General features: G+C 51.0%; 1 protein-coding gene across 1 annotated transcript in view; it reads right to left on the reverse strand.

The window, feature by feature from the left end:
- Positions 1-6596, reverse strand: part of NFATC2 (nuclear factor of activated T cells 2) — a 58878-nt gene extending 52282 nt beyond the window's left edge. Inside the window, exon 1 of the mRNA XM_074920602.1 lies at positions 6387-6596. Coding sequence (XP_074776703.1) covers positions 6387-6531 — 145 coding nt within the window. The 5' untranslated portion in view covers positions 6532-6596. The remainder of the gene's footprint in view (positions 1-6386) is intronic.
- Between the last annotated feature and the right edge of the window lie 13198 nt (positions 6597-19794).

Here is a 19794-nt window from a genome sequence, read left to right on the forward strand (position 1 = left end):
CTCCCACCACTTTCAGAAGAATCACTCCGATTTAAGCTGATGCAAGGGAGCAAAATCAGCCCCAAGCATAGCGAGCGCCAGGACTTCAGGCAGGATTCATGCAGTGACCAGCAATCACAGAAAAGCTCTCCAGGCTGAACAGCTTCAAGGAACATCAAGGAACAGGTGACCGTTTCAGTTCCCCATTCAACACACCTACAATAAAAGTTGCCCCCACCGTACACTTTAAACTCTGTTATTTCTTCCAGATACACAGACAACAGGTAAAGAATTAAAACTCCTCACAACACACATTGAGCAGCAAATGTAGCGTGCGTAGATTTGTGTTGAGTATGGGAAAGGCAAATGTATTTGGATGTGCATGTGTAATTTTTAAAATCTTCTGAATAACAAACACACACCACCACTCACACTTTCTTCCCAATAAAAATTGGGCTTTAGATAACCTAAATTTTATTTGTTTTTTCCCCTGAAATATTATGTTTAAATGAGCACATTCATCCTTGGCATTCACCCTCCATGAAGATCCATGTTCCAGGTATTAATAACAATGTTTATGCACAACAACAAGCTGCAACGTGCCTTTGCCTTCACAGAGCACTCTCTCAGAGCACTGCTCTGCCGGGATTGCTCTCCCAGCGCTCCCAGGCAGCGAGCAAGGCAGGGGCCCTTTGCCAAGCAGACAACACCCACAGCCCTCTGTAAAGCAAAAATATTTAGTTTCCCCCCACATGGCCAATTATCAATAAAGCCAGCAGCGGCACTGGAATGTGGGCAAGATTGCAGACAAGAAAATCTCGGCTCGTTTGAAGAGTGCCTGGGGAATTGTGCCGGGCAGAGCTGCCCGGAGGCTGAGGCTGCGTCTTGGGCAGGGGAGAGGCTGCCGGCCCTGACTCATCGGCACAGCTTCGTCAGGACCTGGGGCTTGGGGGGTTTGGGGAGATCTCCTGACCAAGCCCCGGCCCTGCATAACTTCAGAGGCACAATGAAATCACTGTCCTGGGTGCTATTGCCCACACGTGTGACGTCACAGTCTATTGCCATGGAAATGCCGGTGATGCTACAACGCAGACTCTGACCTCACCAGGGGAGGGAAAAGGGTCGGGTGAAGCTGCAAGTGCTGCTCTCCAGAAGTAAATGGCTCTTGCATCGAAATCAGGAGAAATTCTGCTTTTTGCTTCAGTAGGAGGGGCCTGACTACCTGGATCCTGGCCAACCTGGCTAAGGCAGGCTGGGGTTTGGAATCTGCTCAAGGAAGGGGCAGACCCAAGCCAACATCCCAGTTTCCCCAGGCGAGTTCGGTTTTGTAAACAATGTCAAGCTTCTGCTTGAGAGGGGCGGCGGGGAACAGGGAGAGTTTGCTCCCCGGCAGCCCAGCTGCTTTCCCTCTGCAGTTGCAGAGAGAACATGGAGCAGAATGGCTCCAAGCAGATTGCCCCAGCAATACCCATGCTTCTTTCTCCATGAGCTGCCAAGGTGAGCTTGGTTAGAGTGGCAGGAGCTGAGGACAGCAAACCTCACACTGCTGGCCCTCTGCCACACTGGAGATGGCAGGATGCAGCCCTGCTGCCCACCAGCCGGGTGGCCATTGCATCCCCTTACAAGGGAATAATTATGTGACTGATCAGCCTAGCAAAGGCGTCTTTCAAAACTGAAGCAGCTTTGAAACCTTTGTGCAGATGCCCCAGAGGTAGAGCTTTGCACCCAAGGTTGCGCCACCTTCAAGGGTTCATCTGTTCCTGCATATTGCAGCCCAGAACACAGACCACAATACTTCTGCAAAGGACTGTCCTCTCCACCACTCTCCTGGTGGACACCTCGCTGAGCAGCACAGCAGCTTCAGCACAGCTCCTCTGACACCCCTCCGCACGTGCAGTTACCGTGCTTCCCCACCTCCTTTCACTCAGGCATTTCCCAGCCTGAGGTTTCACTGTTGAATCATCCTCTGATTCAGTACCAAAAGATCCTTCTTGTTTGAAAGGGGGTTAAAAGAAAGAAAGCTTCACACCCAGACAACACTGGCACCTCCTCAAGTTCTCAGTCAGCTTTACTGTCAGCAAACAACCTACTCCCCTGTGTCACCCAAGCCTCCTGCCGAGCCCCGCAGGATCCCACCCAAACTGCCTCCACGCTGTGGGTGTTATTACCCCCTTTTTTCCATAGCCTTTACCCAGTTGCTGGTTCACAACACAATCTCTCCTCTTCCCACAATGGGGAATGGAAGCAGGGCTCTGCGTCCTACATATTATAAAAGCAGACCAGCTCCCATGGGCAGACTGGGGAGCACTGCCGGCAGCTCCATCACCCAGCTGGTGGCTGGGCAGCCTCCCCAGGGGACCCTCCAGGACGGCCCTCAGTACTGAGTAGCCAGAAGAGTTAAAACACGGGTGGAAAAGATCAAGGGATTTAAGTTTCAAAGGACTTAACCCTTGGTTTAAAAAACTCCTTTTCACACCCTTCTGAAAGGTAGAAAGAAAAACCCACACCGGGTCCTGCTGGGCTGCAGAGGACACGCACGAGTGTGTGCACACGTGGCTCTGCAAGGGCCTCCCCTCCAGTTTTTTAAACAAGGCAGTAACTTCAAAGCCATCCAGTCAGCCAAATGTGACCTTGCCAATTAGCATGAAATTAGGGAATAACAGATCACCCCAGCAACTGCATGGCATGGTGGGCTTATACAAATCATCATCTAGGTAAAGCTAAAAACAGTCATGTGTGGGACATGGGAGGGCAGGGGGGGAAGTTCAGTTTTGACCTCACATCTGTTTGCTGCAGTGCAGCTCCTGGGATTTAAATGGAGTTCCTTATTTGCATAAATAAAGGAGTCCAAATGGTTTAAACTAACTTGCTTATTGTCATTTGAAGGGCCAGTCCAGAGCTTTTTTGCATTTTTCAAAAGCCGAGTTGTCTGCTATTTACACTAGCTGCTTGGAAGCTCAAAGTGAAAGTTGGTTTCCTGAGTGAAATCTGGTATTCTCTGTTACATGTGCATATTTGTTTCTTTACTGCAGGGCTGCCACTGAACACTGCCTCCTGTGTTACTGAGCCAGTCACCGGGACTGAGCTGCAAGCAATTTTTTTTCATTTTAATAGCTTTGTTTTGAGGAGAAAAAGAAGGAACGAGGCAAAGTATACTGGGCTTGACACCTACAGTGGCAGATGTGGCAGTGTCCCTGGGAAGCCTGTCTACAAACAAACAAGCATTTAGAGGAATATTAATATTTATAGATGCTCCCTGCTTCTGCTTTCTATATTATACATACATAGACCTTGTAGATTCGTATCACCAGATGCAATGTAAGAGTCCACTGAGCTACAGCAAAGGCTTGACCTACAAGAAAATACTCTTTCCCATTTGCATTCTCACTTGTCTCAAGGCAGGATTTTGTCTGGAATCTTATTTAAAGATGGGTTTTGTATGGATTTTAAGTTTCAAAACACGCCACAGAGGATCATTTCTCAGAAGGGTTAACCTCAACTATTAAATATTATGTGGCAGATTTACCTATCAGTGGATCATCACACAGTGAACACAGAATAAAAACACATGAAGTGAGCTGCTGAAACAGAGCAGTTGTCTGGCTTTTCAGTATTTTGTCTCTCAGTGGCCAACAACAGGTATTAAGAAATAATACAAAAGCAGTTATCAGAACTTACTCATCTGGGAGTCCTATTTGCAGGAGCTAGTTCAAATGCTTATTGACTTTCTGTCAATCTTCTCACTGAGAAGGATATTCAGCACCTTTCAAGCCTGAAATAAGCCAAAACTTGGGATACCAGTAGCAATACCTCCACACGTATCTCTCCAGGGAATGCATCTAAGACCTTTTTTTTCAAAAAAGGAGACAGGAAACCTCTTCAACGCCCAAGCTAAATCACAATTTCAACCTAACAGGGCAGGATGCCTGCTTTGCCCAAACTTCCAAAGCTTTTTCACCTGGGCACACCTCTGAGTTCAGCCTGCTGAAGGCAGATGTTCCTGGTTTGCAAATGCTGAGAAGATAGCTAATTAAAGTCTGGCAAGTAAGGGTAAAAGGCACATGGAAAATGGCACTTTGTGCAGCACTCCTGCTTTTAGAAATGGTTGGCTTAGAGAGGAGTATCTAATATTAATAATATTGACCGTAGGGGTTTTATTTACCCTTTTTTCCCCTGTTACTTTTATAGCAGTCCATGTTCCTGTTGTCTCAGGCACACATAAGCACTACTGAAAGCCAGCTGCTTTCAGTAAGGATATTTCTGGCATTTCCATGGCAACAAGTTGTGATATAGATCCTACTTTTAACACACAAACTTAGGTGGACACTGTCAAATCCCAACTTTTAAAAAAATTGTTTATCAGAAATAAAGTTTCATCCCAATCCATTCCTAAAGCCCCACAATTACATTTTTTTTTCCCTGAAAATAGAGGGGGTTTGATTTTAAAATCACTTTTAGCATGTTTACAGAGATTTGTTATTATAGGACTTGTCATGAGCAGCGGGTGGAGCAGGCCAGACTCTGAGGAAACCAGAGCCTCTTTCAAACAGGCTTTGAATGTAGGAACCAGACTGAAGTGCTGGGATCCACAGACACTCCTATGGTTTTGGTTCCATTTTGAATCCTCCACTGAAAAGGACTTGTTTTCCCAACTGCAGTTCAGACGAGGCCAGAATCGCAGATGAACAACGAGCATCATTTACCACCAGCATGTGGATAAAGCCCTTTCTCAAAAATTGAACATTTTCTGTTCTCGTGTAAACATACTTTAATCTTTTGTACATTAAAGGTCACGGATGTATACTGGATTGCTTACAGACTCTAGCTGGTGCCTTTTCAAAGTGAGGGAGAATGTTCTCCAGATTACAATGCTAGTATATATGGTTGTGATCTCTTTTTTTTTTTATGCTAATGATTTCCATCTTTGGAACAAACAAAATTACTACTAATTATGGTTTCCAATCATTCAAATGTGGAGAAAGCAGGCTCAAGAAGGAAGTTACTTCTACTACAAGCATACACTGCTCTGCATTTATGTGGTTTGAAGATTAAACTTTCTACCCCCCACCTACGTACTATTGTGTTCTGTGGAACTTCCCACTTAAGGCTTCACAGCAGTATTCTCTACTATGAAGATGTGAAAAAAAAAATAGCAGCTGAAGCTTTCACTGAGATTTAAAGTATTTTCATTAAAATCACTGGCCGCTCCCCATCATGGATTTATTTTAGCATGGTTTGATCTACATTAAACCTTAAAAGAAAAATACAGCTTTGTACATTTGATGTTAACCATCCTCACTCAGCTTTGATGCTGGTGCACATCTGTATATTTAAACAAGTAAACAAAGAATAAAACTCAGTAACAAGTCTCCATTTCACTAATGGTATCACAATTCAGGCCTAATAGGTCTCCTTCTCCTGCACTGTCCCCTAGGAACACATCTCCTTCTTCAAATGCCCCAAAGAAACGCCACCTCTCAGCTGTGCAGAACCAACACACATGTACCTTAGAAACAATATCCCGGCAACTCTTTCCTCTGGGTCCTGTCTCTTTTGGCTTTGTCTGGTTTACATAAATTCATATTTTATGGGATAGGAAGTATCGAGTTTTAGTATCATTGACTGACTGAATTATCATTTAGAAAGTCAGGGAACACTCATCCCAGTGCTTTTAGTATCACAGACTTGCATAAACTCAGAAAAGTAGAGCAGGCTGCCACTTTTTTCTCCTTTTTAATTTGACTTAAGCTTACGCTGTTTGGACCCAGACTGGAAAGTGGATCTCCCCAGCTCCTTGCCATCCAAGCAGGACGGTCAGCCTCTTCCCAGGCAGCAAACTCCTTGGGGCTCCCAGACCTGGTGCTCAAGCTGCCTTTTTGAGTTTGCCGAGCACCCTCTACCATCGTTATGATGGTCGCAAGGAGACGAACCGAGCTGAGCTCTTCTGCTTTGTCTTGCAGAGCTGCACTCTCATACCCGGGCGCACAACTTGGTAAATAATAAGGTCCCTTTCTGATACTCCCTCGCCAGATGGGGACCAAGCCACTTGCCTCCAGCGAGTGACCACTCGCAAGCGCCTGCGGGCTAAAGCAGCACCTCGGAACGCGGCCAGCCCCGAGCACAGCCCGCCCAGCCGCACAGCGCCCGGCCCCCAGCGCCACACCGGCCCCGGGCACTTGGGCCGGGGCACACGCCCGGCTGCTGGCCCACGAGGGGCCCGGCGGGGCCGGCCCCGGGTGAGGCGGCGGCCCGGCAGCACCCCGGGGCTCCGCCGACCTCCCAGGGGCAGCCGGGGGGGCGCGGGCAGCGCCCGGCCCGGCCCCCGGAGCCGCTCGGTCGGGCAGAGGCGGTGCCGCCGCCCCGTCGGGGCGCGGCACCGGCTCCTCCTGCGGCGGCTCCTCACCAACCTTCAATCGGCTTCAGGTAGTCGTAGTCGAAGAGGATGGAGAAGTCAAACTCCTCCTGCGGGCTGCCCTCCCGGGCCGGGCCGGGGCCGTGCCCGGGGCCTCCCTCCTCCGGGTCGGGGTCCGGAGCCGGGGCGGCGGCGCTCATCGCGGCAGGGCGGGAGGGGCGGCTCGCCCGGGGCCGGCGGCTGCCGAAAGGAGCCCGAAGTGCGATAACCGCCGCGAAACCCGTAGGTATCCTCCAAGTGCAAGTGGAGAGAAGTTGAGGGAAGGTGAAAAAAAAAAGGGGGGGAGGGGGGAAAACAAGTAAAAAGATCTGCCGGGGGTCTCTGAGGCGGGCGCGGCTGCCCCCGACGGCGGGGCGATGCGGGCGGCGGGCCTCGGCGGCGGCACACGACGGGGTTCAGCGCGACGAGCGGTGGCAGCTTCCTGCTCCCGAGCAGCCACCTGCCGCCGGGGCCGCCCCCGCGGGGGAGGAGCCCGGCCCGGGCCGGGCCGCACCGCACCGGCCGCCGGGGGTGCGTGGGGGCTGCCTGCGGGGGTCCCGGTGCGAGAGAGCAGGAGAGGGGCCTGGGGAGGGGGGGAAGCGGGCCGGACACGGGGAAAGCAGGGCTGCGAGGGAAGGAATGGCCTTGCACAGGGATGGGAGCTCCATCCCGCCCTGTCCGGTGAGCCGCCCCCGCCCTGGTAGCCCCGGTTGGGCATTGACTTGCTGTCTTGCACGCAGCCTCCTCCTCCCCAGGGGTCGGGCCCCTTTCTGTTGAGGTTTCCAGGGTCTCCAGCAGCTCCAAGCAGCCCTTGTCTTCTTCAGGCTTCGTGTGTCCGGCACCACATGCTCCTGCCTCCCATTGCAGGCTGCTGCTAAGGCAGCAGCAGGCAGGTTTCTGGGTGCATCTCGTTCTGCAATCACAAGCCAACCTCTCTTAACTGGAGCACCTTCAGAAACATCAAGTCCATCGTGCACAAGGCTTCTGTTCTCCTCCTGCCTTGCTCACAAACAGTGTTTCACGGAATGGGCTCTTGCCGCGGTCCCTGCTGACCACACTGCCAGCGCTGCCAGCTTCCCCAGGTACCCTCGACCACCTTCGCCACATTGGCTCTATTCATCAACACCTTCCCCGGGCCCTTAACAGGGTGCTGGTTGCTGCCTCCCAACAGCCTGCTACCCCTCCGATGCCTGCTACAACCAGCAATGACTTCACTCGTTGGTAACTGGAGATCCTAAATTTGTGTGTTTAGAGCATCTGTGGTCAGAAGACTCTGTTGCTTCGCTTACCTGTTTGTGTGGTCCCCTTTATTAGTGTACGGATGGCTGTCACCAGGTCTGTGAGTTTGAACAATGCTCTTAGTCTGTAGACAGGGAAGGGAAGCAAAGGCGGGGGGACTAAGATCATTAAAAAAGTATTTTGGTGTTTACTTCAACTTGTTTTTATTTGCTAAGCCTGTTAGCACAACAGCATTGACTACATTATAAATCTGACCCTAAGTTACTTGTCTAAAGTCGCAGAAAGTCCGTTTTACAGCACACATGAACCAGAATCTCTATGTTTAGGCTTATCCCCTGTCACCTTTGTCATTAATGTGGCCAGAGAAATAACAACAAATCAACTTCTTATCACATCCTTTTGCTCCATCCTTTGTCAATTCAGAGTGCAAAAACTCAGGCTTCTCCTAAGCTTTGAAATCAGTTTCTACACTGAGCTGTTGAAGAACCCCAGCAGCAAGCTTTGTAGGGCTGGTTACCCCACAGCAGCTACTGGGAGCTGTTAGAGGCACCTCTCGGCGAGCACAAACACTGCACAGTGCTTTCGGGTGTGGAGCGGGGGAAGGGGGATTGCAACAACTGCTGTTGTGGCTGCATGGGGGGGGGGACACGACAACAATTAGGCTGGAATTAGGTCTTCAGGGCATTAATTTGTTACTGGGAAGTGCCAAGGGATAAGGAAACCTGATTTTAGGAAAGGGTAGGTGGTCCTGCAGACAGGCTGTGCCAGGGTTTTTACTGAAGTATTTACAGGAGATGGGGAGCTGGAAACATGGGGAGCCCTGCCGGGATATTCACTCTATACATTTCCCACTGAAGTGCAATTTAAATGGAGAGGGAAAAGCCATTATTCCATATTCACAGCCACTGGATTAACAAATTATTTCACTCAATCAATGCCATACTTTAACTCAGCAGAGACTAAAAGACAGTATTTTTTTCTCATGTTATATATAGTAACACAATAGCTTCCTTGGACCTAACTGTTAGAACTTTGTCCTGCACATGCCGCCAAACCAACCAGGAATGGCCCTTTGCTGGGTTTCCACACGGTCAGCACACAGCCCTGTGTGCGTGTGCACACACGGGTGTGAGAGGTGTGAAAAGGCCATAGCCTGTGTCTGCCTCCTTGGGCAACACGATGCTGCTCCTGACCCGCTGCAGCTCCTTGCTCAGAGCAGGGACTGCTGAAGCCTATTTTGAAAAGGATCCAGTGCTCGCTCTGTGGTTGAGCTGGAGACCACAGTTAAAGCCTACCTCATCTGCTGCAGCGATTCTTAATACTGCACAAGGCGTGTGCTGTGCAGTTTCGTAGTGTCTGGTTCAGCCAGAGACAGGGCTCTGCTGCCGCCGGGCACAGACGGGGAAGCCTGTGCAGCCGGTGATTAGCGGTCTTGGCTACTGGCATTCAGAAATGAGGCCACCCCAGAAAGCTGCAGATGGGGTTGAGCTCTTCCCCTCAGGAACGTGAGTGGGGAAGGGAGGCTGCCGGCCCCTTGGGGAACACGTGCCGCGCTGTCCGAGGCCTTGGTTCATTCTGAATTGTTTAAATGTGAAGAAAACATATATTAAATCGGCCTATTTATATATCTGTTCTAAACTGATGCTTACCGTTTGCTGGCGCGCCAGCCTTTTATCATTGGTCTTTCTATTTAAAATTCATTAGAAAAACCAAATATACTTGCTGATCTTGGCTTAGCACTAAAGGGAACTGTCATCCTCGCAGCTAACAACACATGGAGCACAATTGGATAGCATCATTTGTATTAGCCACAAAAAGAAAAGACATGAACAATAACATTGGCCTTTTTAAGTAAGATATGGGTGACTGGCAGGAGAGCATGGGGAAACGACCCCAATTTCTGCTAAATCTTTACCCAATCCTTTATACTTTATTTCCTAGCTTGCCTGCAATCCATTAAGCATGTGAAGTTTCAAACTTATCCTCAGCTACTCCTAGAATTAGTAATACTCCACAAATGGAAAATGTACCTTTTGCTTTCCAAGATGACCATGTCATCCGAAATAGTTTCACCACTAATATATGTAATCATAAATTCTGACACTGGCGAGGAATTAGGGTGACAAGACAGCAATGAGGGAAGTGTTGGAGAAATGTAGGAATTAGCTCAGCTTATAGGATTCAACTCTTTTGCCCAGTGGACAACTTGACAGATGTCAAGAAGCAATAGCCACCATGCATACAACCCACTGGTTTCCCCTTGCTCCCTTCTGCAGCTCACAGGGCACATAAGGACATTGACCACTATGGCATAACATGTAGGAATAACAGTTTCCACAGGCTTTGAGTGCACAGAGATGCAAGTTATAATGCTGTACTCTGTGGGCTGTGTTAGAACCTACCAGTGTGTTTTTTTGATCAAAAGTGGTGCAAATTCACAAAATGTAGATGTGACCTAAATATTGGAGATGCATGAAGCCATTACTAGGGCGCAAGCAGCTGCAGAATTCAGCTCAAGTGACAGATGTAGTTTTTGGAGCCCTCCAAGGGCTGAGTGTAGTTCAGTTTAGACCCAAAACATGCTCTCGAGCCAGCAATGAGAATAAAACATTATAAATGGTTTAGGTTTTAGCTGTTATAACTACATAACTGACAAATACTGCCCACAGTCTGTCATTAATAATTAGCAATGAAGGAAAGGCAGGGAAACGACTAGACTTAAATAGACTGTGGACTCTTCAGCTCAATACATACACTCAGAAAAAGCATCCAGCCACTCCAAATCAAAGGAAAAACCCAAATAACATGACAAACACTTCCCAGCGCTTGTTTTCCATTAGGGCTGGAGTGAAAGGCTGGAATACAGCATCCAAAGACCGGAAATACTAGTTGGTTTCCCTAAATCCCAATCTTTTTCATATCAGAAACACTTCCTTTCTACAAGGATCCTCCATTTATTTCTCCTGTTACCACTGTCAAGAGCCTGACATGCCACAACCCCCCGGCTGCTGGTCACAACTGCTCGTGGGCTCCCACATTAGAGATCTGCAAGTCAGCATTAACTCCTATTTTTTTTTCTGTAAAGCTGTTTTCATGAGCCAGATAGGTGTTTCAAGAACTTAAGCGAAGTCTGTCCTTGGCAGCATTAACAAAAATTGCAGCCACGTATACTTGCAGCAGGCTCTACACAGAGCAGAACTGGAAATACATTGTGCTGCCATTTCAGGGAACTGGAGAATGGAAGGAGTCCTTTTCCACATAGTTGGATCAGCGCTTGCCTTTGGCAAGGCTTTGCTTTAATAAACTTTAAAAGTATGTGAATACTGGACTACCTAGGTACTAGGGGATGAGGAATCCAAAAACAAAGCTAAGAAAGAGTAGTTTCTAGTGTAATACAAACTATGATTTAAAAAGTACTTAACGTATTTCTCGGTGTTTAAATTTACTGCAAATGTAATCTATAATTTACTATTTTCAGTTTCTATTTATACTGTCCCGTTTTATTCCCTGTGCCAATAACTTCAGTAATGCAAGTGATCAGATGATGCTCCAAGATGAAGAAAGTTATAGATGATCTTCCCAGAAATACAGTGACTGTGCTAACTATTATGTGGCCCACATGACATGTAATTTACACTGGATCTGTAATACCCTCATCTTAAACTTTTTAAAAGAAAAAGAGGTAAAGTGGATTAAAAATGCTGCATGTCTATTTAGCAGCTAAAACCTAAAGAAAATATGAGTCAATGCTCTCTTGAAAATCTAAGTGTTCTTATGGTGTATGTGGCAGGCATTAGAAATTTAACAGGCAACTAAAACTTGCACATGGACTTAATCCAAGCTCTTTAAAATGAGCTCAGACTGTGAGTGACTAGTTGCTTGGTCTGGAGTGTGGGGAGTGCTATTAGAGAAAAAAAGGGGAGACAGAGAGGGGGGAGAAATATTCTGGTACTTCCTTTGAGAGTCACACATGCACACATGCTACTATTCAATTTTGGGGTCAGGTTGAGTCAGAGATATTACCCCCCAATTTCAGGCTTAAAGTGGTTTGGCAAAAAAGGACAATGGAAAAATTGCTCATATCTCCATGTTCCCATTAAGTTCTGAAGTCTGCTGTGCAAACCAGAGGAATGCACATATCATAGTTTAAAAAAATAGATTAAGCCAGTAGTGGAAAAGAAGTTCTAGGATATTATTATCCTTGGCTATTAAAAAAAAAAAAAAAAGAAGAAACTTTTCAGTTAGAATATAGTTGGAATGTTATAAAAGAGTGCTCCAATTATGTCAGTGTCCCATCTGTGAATGTGATTCCTGCCCTGTACGAAAGACTCTGAAATCATTTGCTGACTGTTAGCTGGTGTAACTGTGTCCCACAGGGCAGGCTTACGGATAGAAATGGGCTACCTCGGGTGACGGAACATTAACAGATGTGGGACAACAAGATGACACAGGGACTCATGGTCAGGTGAACATCTCTGCCGTGGCTAGTGTCTTGCTGACTTGCTCAAGCACAGCTCAGGGAGCAAAGCTAGTGAAGCATCTTTTTGCTAGCAGGGTGTTAGGCTGTGCAAAGTCTTCATTCCCCCTTCTGAGCCTGCTCTAATCATAAAAGGGGACTAAGGTCTAAAATCATTAGCACATCACCGGTTGTGTGTACCCTGCATTAAAGAGACTCTTGCACTTTGCTGTGGGTGCAGAAATCCTCCCAAAGCCAGAGACTGATCCCAAAAGTGCCATGTGCTGTTAACCCCTAGCAGTATCGTGCAGCTCTGTGGAAAGGTTGGGAGCAGACATGTGACATGAAGGCAAGTTGATGCCAGGGTCTGCTCCCATCGCCCCTTCGCCACTGGCAGGACCAAGCATTTTGCATAAGGGCTCAGGAGTGTATTCCTTCTGGAGCATCTCTGGGCTCTGTCGTGCAGTGACTGCACTGCTCATCTGGCTACTGTGGTATCAAATAGTTGATCTGGGAAGGAAAAAAAAAAAATCAGTGCCTTTCATTTTGGCCTGTGACTGCAAGGCTCCGGGGAACATCTACTCGGGGCAAGCAGAGCTGCACAGCAATGGAAGGAGGTGTGGTAGCTGCCACCCGAGTGCTGCCTTGTGTTTTGATCCACTGCTACCCTATAGCAGGTGAGAGCAGAGCCCTGCCAGCACTGAGGAGACCAAGAAGTCTCCTATCTTTCTCTTTTCCGCTCTCTTTACAGCAAAATAACTTCTCCGGCGTGTTGTGAGAGTGACTAAGCGCAGCTGCGGCGCTCAGGAGAGAGGGAGTTTTGTCTGGAGAAAGCCGAGGATACACGCGGCAGGGCCATGGCCTGATCCTAAGGCGGTATAAAGCCACTCTGAGTCTTGCCATTGGCTTGTCCGAGAATTGGAGCGCTCGGATGATCCCCTTTGGGTGTGCGCGGTAACGAGTGTGTTTTGGCAGGTGCCTGAGGAGCTTTGCTACGGCAGGAGAAAACAAATAGCCGCTACTGAGGGCCCTTCAAAGGGAGCGCTGCCATACCCGCCTCATCCCCCCCGTAGCCCCCGTACCCCCTCCGCCGGCCCCGGGAGCGCCCGGGGCGGCTCTGACTCAGCGGCCGAGCGGCGGTGCCAGCGCGGGCGGCGGGGCGGGGGGGGAGCACGGCGGGCAGGCTCGGGGAATCTAAAATGGAGCGAGTCGAGGGAAAAAACTCTTCCCTTCTCCACCTCCTGCCCTCCCCCCCCGCCCTCCACGCTGCTCCCCGGACCGGTAGCCCTGTAAAAATTGCAACTCACCTGCGCTTCCCGCCCGGCCCGCGGGGTGCAGCGCCGAGCACCCCGGGGGGGCGGGCAGGCTGCCTGGGCAGGGGGCTGCAGGGCCCGGGGGGAGCAGCCGGGCTCGCTGGTCCACGGGTGCGTTACAAGAGCCGGGCTGCGGGCGGCGAGGGGTTTCCTCGCGCGGAGCATCCTCCGCCCGGGTCCGCCGCTGGTGGCCACGCCGAGCCCGAGAGCTCCGGGCACTGCTGTGCCCCGAGCCCCCCCTCCCTGTCCGCTAACAGCGCCCGCAGGGATGCCCCTTCCCCCGGCTCCGTGCCGGCATTGCACAGCCGCTGCCGTGCCTGCGGCCCTCTCCGCGTCCCCACGCGGGGCCGCGCCCTCCCCCGGCGCCCACGGCCTCGCTGGCCGCGGCGGGGGGGGACGGGGGATGCCGCGGCCCCCCCTAGACGGCTGACCCCCGCCTCGCTGGGGCCGGGGCAGCAGCGGGGAGATCTTCGCTGCGGAGGGGGGAGGGGGAAACAGGGGTCGGAGCGGACCCTCGGCGCGGAGCGGCCGCGCAGGGGGCGCGCACTGTGAGCGCTGACAGCGGGGCAGACTCCTCCTCTCGCCGCGCTTAACTCTTGCCTCCACCGGCACCGGCACACCGCGGCGGCGGCGGAGGGCAGCGCGGCGGCCGCCCCGAGCCCCCCCCTCCCCCGACACTCGCCCCCGGCCCGGCTCGCCCCCGCCCGCCCCGCGGAGGTGCCGACCCCGACGGGAGCCGCGGGCACCCCCGAGGGCAGCGCGGCCGCGGAGCCGCCCGCCCCAGCCCAGCGCTGCCGCAGGCTCCGCCGGGCCCGGGGAAGGCGGCCGCGACGCCCCGAGCCCCCGACCTGGGCAGGCGGCGGAAGGGTTAAGCGGCGGGAGGTTGCTCGGCGAGACTCCTGGGGTGATGGCTTGGAAGAGGAGAGTCTCTCTGGCTGAAGTTTAAAGGAGGTTTCTCCAGACAGATTTGTATCGCCTTCGCGGAGCGTTTCAAACCGAACCTAAAGCCAGTCCCGTCCCTTCCCCGAGGGACCTTCTCGCCCTGAGACCCCTCCTGCCGACCCAGGCGAGGTGCTGGCAGGCAGCTCCACCCGGCGGGATAAACCACCCGGCCCGAGGAGTGACCCACGGAGAGCCCCGGGTGAGGGGAGGGCACACACACAGCACACAGACACAGCGCGGGAGTAAGATCCTACCTTGATCCATAGACCTCATGATGTGGTGGTAATGTACCAGCCTGCAGGCAGCTTCTCTCTGCATCAGGAATATTTTTTTTTTTAAAAAAAAAAGGCAGAAAAAAAAAGAAAAAAAAAAAAAGAAGAAAAAAATCTTCTTTAAACCATGTTCAACCAGTGCCGCCCGGACAGAGGGAACCCCTCTTGCTCGCCTCCTCCGTAAGTGTTTGGAGGTGCAAAGAGGGATCCGAACTGGGCTGAGCTTGTTCCTGAAGTGAAGTCAGTTCTCTGCTCTGAGATGAGGGTTACTAGAGAGGGAAAGGCCACTTCCTTCCCTGCTCCGAGTGTTTATAGTCTTTGAATGCTGTAAAATAACGGGATTCCCTCACTGTTTCCTCCTGTTTATCCCAGTGCCATGGAAACCCCTGGATCGCCTCCATCTCCCAAACTGAGGGCTTTCCTGCAAACTTCACACTCAGGAATCCATGACGTCTCCCAGCTCCGGGCCAAGGCAGCTCTGCGGCTTTCTCAGTCTGCAGCACAAGCACTTAATTGTTGAGCAGAAAGTTAGAGAGCAAGAAAGAAAGAAATATGGATGATGTTAAAAATCCCAGTGTGTGCTTTTTAAACAAAACTTGCAGGAACTGCAAAGCCTTTCAAAGCAACAGGGCTTCTGTGCAGAAGTTTTCCTTCTTCCCAGCAGAGACAAGCTCGGACTGCTGCTGCTTTTACCTTTGAATAAATCATTCAGAAAACCGAAGTCCCAAGCCTATATTTACGTCTTTTAAATTTGCCAGCACCCTATTAATACCCATCTTGTTACTGGCACAGGTTTTGGCTTCTAATTACCACTGGCTCAATTCTTCATACAGAAGACGAAAAGAAAAAAAAAAAAAAAAATCAGTTAATTTGTTTAGTGGCATTTCACAGACCTCTCTCTGTTTCTATTTTTAGATGCATTTAGAAGAGAGAGTAGCAACCCCATGGATTTCCATTGATACACGTGGAGCTTAGCAAGAATGAAATAGCCAAGGAAGCCTCCGAAACCAAGACAACCCGTGTGTGTTTACACGTCCCATGTATAAACAGGAAAATAAAGCAAAAGAAAACAGGAAAATAAAGTCAAAGATGTCATGAACCGTGTGCTGTCCCACAATGTATAGTTTTCACTAGTGTGTTAAGGAGCATCTGCCTCCCGATCCCGTGCTGGGCTCTGTACCTCCACGCAGCCGAACTCTACTTGGATTTTTTTCCAGAAGAGATGACGCGTTCCCACACATCAAACGCTTCTTCGGGGATCGCGACAGCTCTGCAGTCCCTCGGTGTTTGTGTGCACCCCCCCAAACGCCGCGCTGGGCACTGGAGCCGGGGTGGCTGCCGGGGTCAGCCGGAGCCCTGGGCAGCAGCGGGAGTGACTCACTGCAGAGGGACTTGGCCCGGAGCTGCACGGAGGGCTGGCTGGCACCCGCACGACATTTCCATTTTTCACTCCCTGAGTCCCAAAATCGACTCGAAGGAGGTATCACAATCAAACTTTCTGCTTCTCGAGTTTGTTGTCCTGCAGGCTAGCAACTGCAGGCAGGCCAGGGAAACTCAGAGCACCTCACTTTCCTAGTCTTTGTCATTTTTGGACACGCCGAGGCGGAAATACCTTCCCCAGCTCCGCTGGCCCGTTTTGCGACCGGCTTCCACCGACCCCCGAGGTGCGGGGGAGCCCCGTCCCGGTAACCCCGCGCCCCTCGGCTCCCCCCGCGGCGCCGCGCCAGCCTCCCGCGGAGCCCCCGCAGTGAGTAACCCCCCTCCCACCCCCGCCGGCTTTCAGGGAAGCCTTTTTGCCCCCCGTGCCCGCAGAGGCCGAGCGCCGGGCCCCCTCGGCTCTCCCAGCACCGCTCCTCGGCCGCCCTCGCGCAGAGATGTTCCCGCCCGAGCCGCGGGCCGGAGGCGAAGCGCCGAAAAGCTGCGCCTGACACTTAGGCTCGACCTGGATGCTTTGCCCGTTATCAGCCCCTCTCGACGGGCCGCTCTCAAGCCGCGCTCTTCACGAGCGAGACCCTGCGCAGAGCCCGGCGCTGCTGCCGCCCCACGCGGGACGGAGCCCCGCAGCCCCCGGCGCCGCCGCGGAGCTGTCACGCCGCAGCTGACCCCCGGCTCTGCTGGGACCCACTGTTCGCCTCAGGTGAAGTAAAGTCGGAACCACCATTTCGAAATATTAAAGGGAAACCGAGCTTACTGCTTTGCACGGAGAGCAAAGCAGTTGCTAATTAATTATTAGCGAAATTACTAATTTCTCCCAACTTCTGTCCCCCAAACTCCTCGCTGTGGCACTAACCGGTCACCCCAGCATCGCTCCTTACAATTGCACTGGGAAATGCAGAGGAGGGAAACTGGGGAAGGGGCTTTAGACGGGGGAGGAGGGTGCGAGCACTACAGCAGAGCTGCGAAGGGGCGAGCTGGAGGGGGGCCGAGGGGGAGCAGCCGGGTGCAGGGGACACACACGCACCCCCTGGGGGGGCCGAGGGCACCCGGCCCTGCCAAAGGGTATCCCAGAGTGAGCGGAGAATGGGCGACCCCGACGGAAAGCTTCGCCTCCTCCCACGCTGAGCTATAATCGGGGGAGCAGTCACAGCTCAGCGGTTATGGCACACAGGTTGGCTTCCCTAGTCTGGACCGTTTAAAAATACAATGTCTTTCTTTTAATAGCTCAGTTTGATCGGCTCCCGCTAGTTCACATGACAGGGTTTTCCTAAAATATCTTCTTCCACCAAGTTTTTTCCAACTTAAAAATGCTGAATCCTGCTACCCAAATTAAACTCAGTGCAAAGCGAAAAAAATAAAAAAAAAAAATAAAGGAGTGAAAGAGCGCTGGCGGCTGCCTCTGGACTGCTAGCATTCCCCAAACCAGCATATGACACAACTGTAAGATTTCCAAGGCTTTTGGAGAGTTCAGCGAGAGAATCGTGTCCTCCGCTGGCTGCAGCTTCCCCGCTGAGTTAAACTTTCCTGACGGAACCTTCCTGCATCTGGCTCCGGCTCCCCGCGCGTCGTGAGCAGCCGCGGAGGAGAAGGGGGATGTAGTTCAAGTCTTATATAACTGTGCAAGCTGGATGCGGGGGCAGAGACTTTCCCTAGAAACGAGAAATTTTTATATATATATAGTTATTTTTAGCTTCCTTTTTCAAAGGAAGGCCAAATACCTCCGACTTTCCTTTGCTTTCTTATTTTGGTATCACTAAGGGATTTTATTTTTGGAGGTAGGGAGCTATTAATAGCTAATATTTTTAGCTATTTATTCCCTCTTTAGGAGAACACTTCCTCTTCCTTTCAGGGGTACGTTCTGGACCGCATCCCTACCCCCCCAACAACAGACACACACAACCCCCCCCCCCGCAATGACACCCTCCGGGACTTGCTAATAGGATGCCCGGCTTTTGGGGGCAGGGGCAGCCCCGGCCCCGGCCCGCTCCCCGGCTCAGGGGGGCAGGTTTGGCACCCGCCCTTCTCCCCGTGAGCAGCGCCGGGCTCCCGGCCGAGGAGGCCGAGCAAGGAGCTCCCTGCCCGGGAGAGGGGAGCTGCTGGCGGCTGCGGAGAGCCGGCAGCCGGCCCGGGGGGGCCCTGGCCGCGGGGGGGTCCCTGGCTTCCCCGGGCAGCCGCCCGCAGCATCGCCCCGCCACCGCGCAGGGCCGCGGCTTCTCCCGCTGGAGAACGAGCGCTCCGCGGCCGGCTCCGCGCTGGTAGTTGGCAGTAAAAGCGGAATAGGTGGTCGTTGGTTTTTTTTGGTTTTTTATTTTTTCAAAATTTCTCATGCTCTCCAGGAGATAAGACATCAAGGCTTCCTGAGGATGTGCTCTCAGGACATCGGGGCAGCTGCCCGGAGTTTATCATCATAGACCTCATGGAGACATCTCTGTTTTCCACTTGCAAAAGGTATTTCAGGCTCACAGCAACAATAAGTATTTTTGACAAAAGCTCCTCACCCTTCCAAAGTAAACACTATTCTCCCCGAATCTGCCATCGCACACAGCGCACTCCCCAGCTCAACCTCGACCTGTTTAAAACGTTAAGCAGAGCCGCGCCTAAACGCCAGATTTACACCCTTCGGTTGCGTCTTCGCTGCACCTAACCGGGGCTCCCGAACCGAGCCCAGCGAGGACCAAACAATTCACCATCTGCAGCTCGGCCTGCTTAAGTAACGCGAACTGGCACCTCCCTTCCTTTGCATAACAGTCCTAGAGCATCGTGACTACATGTTACCAACCCGAACTTCTTTCTGACAATGCACTTGTCTAAATAACGCATTCACTCACTCAATTAAGTTACAAACAGAGTGTCTGATCTTGTAATGAGCTCCACGTGCCTCGGGGAATCCACCCACATGCAGCTCTCCGAGATTGGAACTAGGACTGCTCGAATTTTTCCCCTCAGAACATTTTTTCCAAATGAGAAATAGTTTTTTATCTAAAATGAAAATTGGTTGAAATTTTCTGTTTTTTTCAACAACACTCAATAAACTGAAAGGCTATTTTTTGAGTTAAAGTAGGTTTGTGTGTGTCGTCGTCCCCACCAAGAACTGGCTTTTAGTAAACAGATTCTGTTTGTGAACATTAAAAATTATTTTTATAAGTGAAGAGTGATTTTAAAAATTTTACTTCTTTTTTCTTTTTTTTCCTCAACAAAGGCAACCTCAGAAAACAAAACCACAAATAAAAAAAGATATTGAAGAAAGGATAGAGAACATTCTTTCTCTCCCCCCTCCCCTCAAAAATTTCCTGTAAAGGAAAAAATAAATGTCTTTCAACTCGCTCATAGAACAATAGAGCCCCACTCACACTGTCTTTAGTCAGGCAGCTCTGGAATTAGTGTCCTCTTATGGTACCAGGAGGATGTAATTAATTCAGCTGGCCTGATATGATACCAACCTAGCTGCAGTTTCCCATTTTACCTATTACTGTGTCTGTCTCCTAGAAATCTATAGGACTGCAGACAGTGAAGCACTTTTGCAAAGCAGTTGCGGAAGTTTCACAACTGCTTGCATATGGAAGTGTCCCTCACCCTCATGTCAGGTTACATGTGAAATTACCAGATCTGCACCTGCAGCTGTAGAAAAACCTATTCTGAGCCTCAGCATCCTGAAAAACCTAACTTGTTTGGTTTCTTTATCCAGGGAAAAGCCAAATGGCTCAGCCTGCTGCATAGCTGGGTGCTGCCTGGCCCCCCCAAACAGCCCTGCATCCCACCACAACT

This window comes from Athene noctua, chromosome 16 (assembly GCF_965140245.1).
Source record: "Athene noctua chromosome 16, bAthNoc1.hap1.1, whole genome shotgun sequence".
In the NCBI taxonomy this organism is placed as follows: Eukaryota; Metazoa; Chordata; class Aves; order Strigiformes; family Strigidae; genus Athene; species Athene noctua.